The sequence below is a fragment of the Mauremys mutica genome, chromosome 1 (assembly GCF_020497125.1).
Source record: "Mauremys mutica isolate MM-2020 ecotype Southern chromosome 1, ASM2049712v1, whole genome shotgun sequence".
NCBI classification, from domain to species: domain Eukaryota; kingdom Metazoa; phylum Chordata; order Testudines; family Geoemydidae; genus Mauremys; species Mauremys mutica.
The window spans coordinates 321608575-321619116 of record NC_059072.1 but is presented as its reverse complement, the minus strand read 5'-3'; the positions used below and the strand labels follow the sequence as shown (position 1 = coordinate 321619116).

Below are 10542 nucleotides of genomic sequence, written 5' to 3'. Positions count from 1 at the left end.
GTCATATTATGGGTCACGGTGGGATTCTGCAAAACGCCAGGACCCAGCCCTGAAAGCTGGAATAAAGTACAAAGGACACTTGGTCCATGGTCTTCCATTTGTGCAGATCTGAATGGACTGCATAGAAGATCCTTAAAGCCCTGAGCACAACCTGAATAAGCACTCAGACTGTCACCAAGCTTTAGACAAGTTAGCATTAGAGTGAGCAACTATCCACTTTGAAAATAAGAATCTGAATAATTTAATAGAACCCCCATGGGTTTATCTTCCAGGGGTAGCTATACTACCTATGCTATACTTGTTCTGTGGAGTGAGGCCTTCATCATCCGTTAGGGCCAGCCCCATACTTTCCACAAGCATTCACTTACCAAAACAAAAAACCCACCACCACCACCACAGCGCCCCACAAATACATGGAATTTCTTCAGATTATTTATGGCACGTTTCATAAGAGGATAGTGGATAAGCCGTGGTGTCTTGGCCTCATTCCCTCTCTTGATAGGACAGCTGTGGGGTCTTTTGTTAAGTCCATAATGGATGTGCAGTTGTTAGAATGTACCAGTGTCAGAGTAATGAGTTATCTCAGAGCTTTACAGATGTGTGTACCACTGTGAGAGTGTGATATAAAAGCCTTTGAAAACTGCTACAGAAAGGATACATAATAGCCATTTCTTACAATTACTTTCTACTATGTATTATTCTGTGCAGTTAAAGCAGTAGCTTATCTTCTGCTTTAATTTTAGTCTTTCATCTGAAACAGTCATTTACATTAGGATGACTGTTCTATGGAAAATCAAGGGATGGGCAGCTTAGTGGAAGGTCTGCTTTTGCATATTTTATTTTGTAAATGGACACGCTAGACTTCAGGCTGTTTCCCCCCTAGATTTAGGTCACTAGTAATTGGACGTGTGTGAAAAATGCACAAGCTCAGCTCAGTGTTGCTTAATTTCTTAGTATGCTGATTTGGCAGTTGTCCTACAAAACAGAACAGTTGGATATTGAAAATGGTAATAAAAAGGACAGAGCCACTATAATTAACTACCACCCCCATAAAAAAAAGCTCTTTTCGTTCAACTACACCTTCCACCCAAGGCCACTTTAAAATTAAACCCAGTGTCTCATGACAAAGCATTTCCTTCACAGATTTTCAAAGTCAAATTTCTGAGTAACAGAAAAAGGACACTACAGTTCAGTCACACTCAGTTTATCTACCATTATTCTACACAGCCAAAGTATGATCCCCACCCCCCAAAAAATCACACTCCACTTCTAAGAAGATCTAAAATCCTTATTAACAACTTCCCAAATCGGAACACAGCCTTGACAGACTCCAGCTGCAGTTGCTCCATGACAGATGAAGCAGGACCTGCCAGATCACCCTAACTTTTGTCTCAGGTACTGTAAAAGTGTGCAGGCTGAATTGGTCTATGCACCAACCCACAGGACCAGAGATCAAAAGAGAAATCCAGGGCTCTCTATCCTGAAGTGTATTATGAGCATTTCCTGTTGGAGCAGCATTTCTACTAGCAACAGAAAGGCCCACCCTCTTGAATACAGTAAGATAGTAGAATTAAAATCCTTTCCCCTGCTCCTCCTGGAAAACTTCTGTCACAGCTCTTCATACCACCAGTTCCCTTAATTTCTTCTCTAACCTTCCTGAAGGACACTGCATGGCCCCACCAGGCTAACTGGCTAGCTCACGGGAGTAGTGCCAAGGTTTATGCTGTAGCGTACTTCATCCCAGGTCCCATGTGCTTTGAACATAAATCTACCTGGTGAGAGGAGGAAAAGACAGCTGCCTCCCTCCCTGGGCTTCTTCAACTGGTGACTCTGGAGGCTGAACTGGCAGGTTTTCAAAAGGGCTATCTGGGGTGAGCAAGAAGCTTCTGTTCAAAACAGCCTAATAAAATTCTATTCATCTACTCATTTGAGGAGAGTAATTTTTGTTTTGGACAGGAAAGTGAAAGATCATTAGTCTTCACCAAGAGAGTAGGTCAAGCAGATTTTGTGCTTGAGCATGTAATTTTTAATTATATTTCAAGGCTGACTTAAGAGGTCTACCCCAAGATCTAAAATACAGTGGGACCTACTGATTCCTTCTGTTCCAAAAGGTGTCCCTTCGACAAGAGGCCAAGAAGAATTGGTAACAGGCTGATTTTAGCATCACCAAAAGGAAACTGATACAGCTATATCAGTACACATCCTGAGTAAAAAAATATCATCCCACAATGTTTTGCAAAACAGAAGAGTTTAGTAAACTACAAATTTTAGAGTCTGTTCTCTCTAAGCAATAACAATGAAAAGCAACATATGTGGCACCCCACCATAAAAGCTGAAAGTAAAGACAAACAGTACAAAATGATACACATACCTTGGTTATTTTTTAAGTCTTTGTTTTGTGACTGTAATAAGAAACAAGGTTAATATCAGAGATCATCTGTAATGGGAAACTACAAGTCCAAGATGACATAGCAAATGGGGCTGGCCGGTAAGGCACAAAAGCCTTCCTTTGCACATTGGCGTCTTACAGGTTTGCAGCAAACAAACTCAACCAATGGTTGAAAAGGAAAAAATGTGCAGTCTTACTATTTATATAGAAGGATGTTCCCCCCACCCCCACCCCCGTTTTACTGAAAAGTGATGGACATCAGGAAGGTGTTTGAGTGATAAAAAGATTCTGACAAACATTCATTTACACACCAAGTTTTGTAATGTGGTGAGTGAAATGGGCAGCTGATTTATACACTGGATAGATGCAGGCAGACACTGTCATATTTTTCCCAGACAGCTTTGCCAATGCAATTTGATCATGACCTGCATTGCCCTGGTTATTACAGTCCTGGATCTCATTTGGGGCAGAGAGAGACTGTCAATTGTGGCAAGCTGTGTGTGGTGTGCTGGCAATTTTAATGAGACACACTTTAGGAATTAGAATGAGACTAAACTCATTTTCACTTATAGCCAAAAGTGATTTGAACCCAGAAGTACAAAGCCAGTGGCCTTAACCTACTATGCCACCTAGGCCCCTAGGGAGTTTAATACCTTGGCTTGTAATGTTTATACCTCTACTTAAGAACTGGCACTTACATTTCTTCTACTACTGTTTTCAAACCTAATTCCCCTCCTGACCTGGGCAATATAAACAACTGAGAAAGTGTTGCAAACAAGAGACCCAGGCAAAGCCTCTTAATTCAGTGGAAGTTAACATGAAAGGCAATCTAGGGACACATTTTATTTTACCTCTGTGAGAAACACAGTACATTCCTTCTGCTCCCTACTCATGAGCCAATAGCAGTCTTTTGGCACTCCACCCACAATCATCCAAAACTGACCATCTGCAGATTTAGGTAAGTGGGATTGTGTCGTCTTGTAAACTTAGTCTCTTTAAAGGGGACTCTCACTAAAAACTGAAACTTATTGAAATGAAAGACTAATTTAATACAAAAATACCTCGATTTTTCATGAGATACAGATTTCTCATGAGAGGATGGTCTTGATAATACTTAGTCCTGCCATGAGTGAAGGGGACTATGACCTTCCAGTGCTATGATTCTATATTGGAATTCTGTTAAAAATCAGCGATTTTGTTTGAAAACTATGCAAATCACTAAGTGCTGCTCCTAGAACTTTCCCTTCTGCCACTGTAACCCAGAGAATCTTATGCAGTTGCAAACTCCATTGCAGGTCTAATAGCTAAACAGCCTGAAGAGACCATGACCATTGTTTAGTTATTAGCAATGTGCTAGTTTAATAAAACCTCTTCAAATTTTTAATCCTTTGCACTGGTGCCCAAGTTACAAATCTTGCCACAATTCAACATTTTAAAAACTGTACACATGAATCAGTTTCAATTATGCTGTCAATCCATTAATTCTCTAGGTTGACAAAAGTTGCCCAATCTATTATAATTTTAAACAACAAAGGAATAGGAAATAAGAATAATATTCAGCGTAAGATTTAACATTCTTATAGCTTCATTTGCTGATAGCATAACTGTTTAGGCTTTTTTTTACATTTCCTAAATCTGATCCCATTTTAAGGAGCAAGAACAATTCAAGCAAATACAAATGTAAACGGAGTCATGTTACAGCCCGCAATAGTCTAGGACAAGAAGGCAATTGATTTGACAAATTTAAGGCCAGCTATTTATAGTTTGAAATATACTGTACTTTTTCATGGCACTTAAAACACCAAAAGTTTGCAGTGAAAGACAAAATTAAATAGGAGTATACATATTTATACTGTATGCTATATATACACATAACTTGTTTCTAAAATAGAATGTTTGTCAAGTTTTTCCTGCCCGGCTAAAATTAGTTCTGAAAGGCCATTTGTGTTTGGCTGCCATGCACACATCTTAAAGTAATGTCACTGTTTTACTCACTCTAGAGCAAACTATGACTTGTTAAATCCAAACAGACCACTCCTTAATTGGTTAAGTCACTAAGGATCATTGAATGCCCCAATGTTTTTTCCTTAAATACAGCTAAATTCAATTATTTCTCAAGAGAACAACAAACACTTTCGTTAACAATTAGCAGGCTGTTCTATTCTACAGTAACAAAGCTCACTATTATACAAATCAGATTTTGGTCATGCAGCAATAGACCATCCTCACAATAATCTGTCTTGTATTTCAGTCAGTCTAGAAAAAAGAAGCACTGTTCAATGTTTCACTAACAGGTCATCCTTGCCACTCCATACTCCAAGCTGACAACAGCAGGCTCAGCTTTTGACAACTCCTCCATGTATTCACTGTAGCGATTGTCTGCTGTGTTGCTGCCCTCTATAGTCCGAATGGAGTCTTTCATCGGTAACAGAGGCTGCTCCTTCTTAAAGCACGGAGAAGTTTTAAGTGCTGGTGAAGCAGGATGGACAGACTGCAATGGTTCCTTAGTGAGGAGTTCTTCTGGTTGCCTGTTTCTTTGTTTCATTTTCTGAAATATAACAGGATCTATTAAAATTATTATTTCTAGTACCCATCATTACCTAGGATAAAAATAAAAATTAAAAGCCAAGCTAATTAGACGACTTTCAACACACTTGTCCAAAGCCACGTCCTGACTGGCTGGTTTGGCCTTTTGAGCAGTATCATAACAGTACACCAACTCCCAGCTACGCAGAGTGGAATTTTCAAAGTGGTTAGAGACACCGATTGTGTAAAAATCCTGCTAAATGTATAACAAAAACTGTAACAAATAAACCATTTCTCAACATTCAACCCAAGAATCTGGCCACATCAGGAAGCCAAAACTCCCTTTCAAAGCAGAGTATAATAAATTAAAATGGGTCAAGATTCAGTTGCGAATTTCCATGCAACTGTGGATAATTACTAAAAAACAATCAAGACGTTAGGACATATAAAATATTTGAGATTATGTCTTAGAATATCAAGATTTTAGATTAAATTATAGGCTTTAAAGATGAGGTTTTCAGATTACTTAATCTGGATCTGACACATTATGACAGGATTAGCCTAAAAATCCTTATCTTCAAAAGCTTTGCTTCCCAAAGTATCATACATAGAAGGAGAGAAACTTCAATTTGGCATTCCAAGATTTTTGCTACAAATAGCAACACTGATTTGTTCCTTTGAGAACTTTGGATGGTTAACGACATTTTAATTTCAAATTTTCACCATCTTAATTAATCACTATAAAAAAGTTAAATAAAATATAATTTAAAAAAAATCAATCGACTCTAAATCCTGCTTCACAAGTTTGTACTAGAATAAGTGACAACACTTAGCTACAATAGACTTGCCAGATACCAATTTAAAGGGCTGCACAAAAAGCGACCTGGTGGTGGTCACACTGTGAGCATGTTGTGGCCTGTTGTAGGCTGACCCATCTCCAGTTGGATCTATTATAGTCCTTACAAATCCTAGCCGTATTTTGAGGAGACATCTTTCCAGAGACATCCTCCCTCCCACCCCAACTCCCCGATCTTCAGGTTACTGTAATGGTGGAACTAAAGAAGAAAAGGACCAACAAAAGGCAGGGGTTGAGCATGAGTTAGATTACCCAGTTGGAAGATCAGGAGAGAATGGTGGAGAGAGGAGGGAGAAAAGGCACCTGTGCCATATTAACAATGGCTCAGGTAATTAAAAGATTTCTGTCCTCCTTGGTTGATATTATAGAGAAAGGATGCACAATTTGAAGGATGGGTGATTAGTCACACAGTATATATCTATCTGGGAGAAAATCTAACCAGTATTAAATGAACTGCTCTTCTGATGTGAAGCTTTTCCTGCTACCAAAGGACAATGCATAGTACAACAGGAGGACAGAATGATTTCAGTTTAAGAGCAAAATGTTTGGAGCCTACGTAATCTTGTATGACTGCCCAATGCCAGACACACAACAAAATCAATGCAAACTAAACTTTACTTTAAAAAAGCTACACATAATAAGTGCTGTGTCATATAAGGCTATAAGTTTCATTGTTATAAGATTATGAAAATGAACTTAGATCTCAGAGTAAGTTTATTTCTTATTTTACAATACTCACAGCTTCCAGTTCTTTAAAGTCTTTCTCCAGTTGTTTATTTTGTTCACTCATGGTCATGATGAGATTAAATACAGATTGTCTGGGGTGCATAGTTCGGTCAAACTGATGGTACATATTTCTCCAAAACCTGTGTGTACCAAAACACAAAACTGTTTTAACAAGCTAGTCTAACAACAGAAGTGAAGCAAATATAATGTACCTAATGAAACTTACTTAAAATTGAAGGACGCTGTGTTAGGCTCCAAGAGGACAAGTTTCTGAGAAAAATCTCGATTGTATAGAGGATTAATATACTTCTTTTGTTCATCCAGAAGGAATGGCCATAAGGAATAAGTTTTCTCTTTCAATCTTAAGGTAAGCAGAAATGAATGTCAAGACACTGGGTGAAAAGCAGTAATACTAGCTCTCAGTCTTACAGTTTGCCTCAGTCAAAACAATAAATCCAAACTAGACTGTTCCTTTTCACCTCCACAATTGCCCAAAATGCAGTCATGAATTTAGAATGAGACAGACTTCCCAGTTCTTCTATCTGTCCATCTCATGAATTTATAATACTCCCTTTCACCCGGGCGGCCAAGCACCAATAAATATTCTTGAGATAATGGAATTTCTGAAACAGTTCTCACATCACCAACCACTTCAAGAACATTTAACTTATTGTATACAATATAGGTAATAAATCTGAGTGATTATTTTAGCCACCACCATATTCTCTATGAGAATTATAGTAACAAGATGTATCATTATAGGGTGTAATCTTCCCCCCTTTTAAAAGAAGACTTAATATAAGGCTCTTTGGACCTCTCTCCAGTCCTTTTGTCATACATCTTGAGCTCCACACCACCTATACCTCAGTTTTAGCCATATCCCAGGAACAAACAAAAATACTAAATTTATTATTGGTTTAGAGCTAAATAGTGCTTTAGGAAACAATGCTTTTCATAGTTTCAAGAAATGACTCTGAGGGGAAAAAAAACAAAAAAAACTTGGGCACTTCAGATTACTGGACAAAATAGTAATAAATGTACAAGGAGGAATAATTCTGAAATAGAAGGAGAATGGGATCAGACTTAAGTTTTTACCCCTCATTAACTTAAATCATTTTTGAAAAAAATGCTGGGGGTGGGAAGTCTAAAAATGCCTTGATTTTTTCCTTTATGAAATGTGTGTATATGTTTTTTCCTTTCAAAATTAGAAAGAGGGTCTTTAGTATCAGACATATGAGAATCATTGCTGCTTTCCAATGCAGTTCAGCTACTCTTTCCCCATTATAGATCATGTCTAGTTGCTTTTATTGAATCCCAGCTGAAGATTTATACAAGTTCTTAGTTTACTGGAGTAAATGAAGAACATTTGCAATAAATCAGCTTACTTTAGTTCTTCTCGCTCTTTTTGGCAGTTTCCAAGGAAGTTTCCAAATTGGCATGAATGGACGTGTTCATGGATCTGAAGGAGAAAAGCTTCATTGTATTCAAAGACTTGTGGAAACTGCTCTGTGAGATGCCACACACCTTCTAAAAACTGAGTGAACACTGGAGAGATTTCCTTTGGGTCACCATCCAATTGACCACATCTGCAAAAAGTTCCACAAAGACATCAGGGAAATCCAGAAATTGTTTTTAAATTTGAATAAGCTTTAAAAAACAAACAAACAAAAAACACTGACAAAATCTTCTGCATTTATTTTGACTGGACAATCAGGAAATACATTCATTTCAATAAGGTACATATTTAAGACCTGCAGGGCAGCTCCACCCCAGATAACTCATGATGTGGAAGGGCACTCCAGGACAAAACACCATGTTTCATGGACCTACCTGGCTAGAACAGCAGATCCACAAAAGAGACAATTTTGTTTTCAATTTTTTATTTAATTAATGGGCTCAGTTTACGCAGCTCAAGAGTAAATCACCTGGTTTTAGAGGAAAAATGGTGTCAAATTTGGCTTCTAAATCCATGTTGCGATAATACTTCCTTTTCATCCTGAGTTTTCAGCATCACATTATGGACATACAATTATATTTGTAGTGAATAATATACAACAGAAGGCTAGTTAAGTAGCTCTTTAACATCTGATATTGTGATAGGCCTCAGTACTGCACATTCAGAATCTATCAACATGAAATAATTGGTAGTCTCCCCACCATCTTTGTCAGAGCAGATAGGGTATGCCTGCACTGCATCTAGGAGTGAGAATCCCAGTCCAGGTCCAGTGACTTCTGCAAGGGGGGGCCCGTGCTAGTATGCTAAAAATAGCTATGTAGATGGTGCTCTCACATTGCGGCTTGGGCTCTGAAGCCTGGGGGTAGGTGGGGGGTTTCAGAGCATGAGCTTCAGCCCAAGCCACAACATCAAAGCATCATCTATGCAGCTATATTTAGTGTGCTAGCACAGGCCCCACTAGCACAAGTCAGTGGACCTCGGTTGGGAGGCCCACTCCCAGATGCAGTGTAGCCATACCACAGGTTTACTATGTGAACTACCACAGCTAACAGGACTTTGCTCCAAAACACCAAGAATAAAAAAAAAGAGCAAAAAGAATTGGGAATTCACAGAGCCAATAATAAATTAAATGTATACGGAGCTTATCAACCAAACATCTGACAGTTAACAGCAATCATTTAAGTGGTATTTTCAAATTCAGTAATGTATTTTTCAAGAAAAAAAATACATTGTAACAAACTCAGCAGCTTCCTTAGCCTACAGCACAATTCAGTTTAATACTTTCTGAATGGCTGAAGAAAAGTGATGAATCAGTGCTGCAGTCTCTACACACACACAGGCAGCTCCAAGCCATCAAGCTCAATGAGTTAGATGCCCAATTACTGCAGGATTCACAGCTCTAGGGCAACCAAAGTGAGGACACCACAGCGATGGACACTCACAGGAGCCTCACTTGCTAACTTTTGTCTGTTTTCTCTATTGTCATCCAATTCTTGGCAGCCCTGAAGTTTATATTTGCGATATAGAAACAATTATCCCACGGGCATTTGAATAAGCGTCAGGTAACAAAACACACAGCCTGTTGCAGAGCTGGCTTACTCAGAGTCACAGAATCCTAGCAACACTACAGCAGTAGTTAATTTAAGTATTAGAGGTTCCATAAAATATTGATGCAGAATACTAAGCCCTGTTTAGTAGCATATTTACAACTCAATTGACTGTGTGATACCTTTGCACTAACTGGCAAATCTGTAAAATTCTACTTTAGCTGAAAAATGTTGTCTACCTGTCAGAAAATTTATGTCCAAAGGAGATCCAGTCCTTCTCTATCAAAACCTAGAAGAGAGAGGCATCAGATGTAAAGAAATTATGAACTTCTAGATCTGTGCATTTATCCTGATAGATCATCTATCTATATGTTTTGTTTTTATTTGAATTTATTCACTGTGTGTTACTGCACTTTACACCACTTTGCATTTCTTTTGGTTTCTTGGCATGGTCTTCAATACCTTCAAGGACCCTCTCAAAGGACAGCCGAACTAATATATTTGTAGCAACTCTGAAAACTTTGTTTACATTTTTAAAAAATGTTTCATTGTTAATCCACTCAACTGTCTGCCTGATAATCATTATAGTGGCTATGTTAAACCAACTCCACTTTTTAGAGTAAAAAAAGAGCCTCAATTCACATAAATGACTGGGAAACAGATTAATAGCTGATGTTTGCAAATTAGTGAGTAGGTGAACAAAAATCTAAGATGAATATATTACCGTATGTAATTCATCAACAATAGTTTTAATTTATAATACATAACAGTATCAGAGTAAAATGTAATTTAGTACATTTTGTAATAATAAAATCTTGGTAACGTTAGGAATGTAGGGACTGCCTCATCAGATCACACTGGCATCCTGCCTGCTAGTGGCCAATACCAAGTACTTCAGATAGGTTCAATACATAATTACTTTAAATACACACTTTGCTGCTCACTGACTGTTTTGATTAAGGATATACAGCTCTCCTTTAGAAATACATTAAACTATATGGAAAAGAACTGCAAGATTTCTGTGCATCAATCTAATCATTTT

At 38.0% G+C, this 10542-nt stretch overlaps 1 protein-coding gene across 1 annotated transcript in view; it reads right to left on the bottom strand.

Moving 5' to 3' along the window:
• Positions 1-3723: 3723 nt before the first annotated feature.
• The window catches only part of MTMR6 (myotubularin related protein 6), a 26567-nt gene continuing 19748 nt past the window's right edge, over positions 3724-10542 (bottom strand). Inside the window, exons 9-14 of the mRNA XM_045001855.1 lie at positions 9919-10072; positions 9740-9789; positions 7883-8083; positions 6724-6858; positions 6511-6637; positions 3724-4937 (exon numbers count right to left, since the gene is read on the bottom strand). Coding sequence (XP_044857790.1) covers positions 4677-4937; positions 6511-6637; positions 6724-6858; positions 7883-8083; positions 9740-9789; positions 9919-10072 — 928 coding nt within the window. The 3' untranslated portion in view covers positions 3724-4676. The remainder of the gene's footprint in view (positions 4938-6510; positions 6638-6723; positions 6859-7882; positions 8084-9739; positions 9790-9918; positions 10073-10542) is intronic.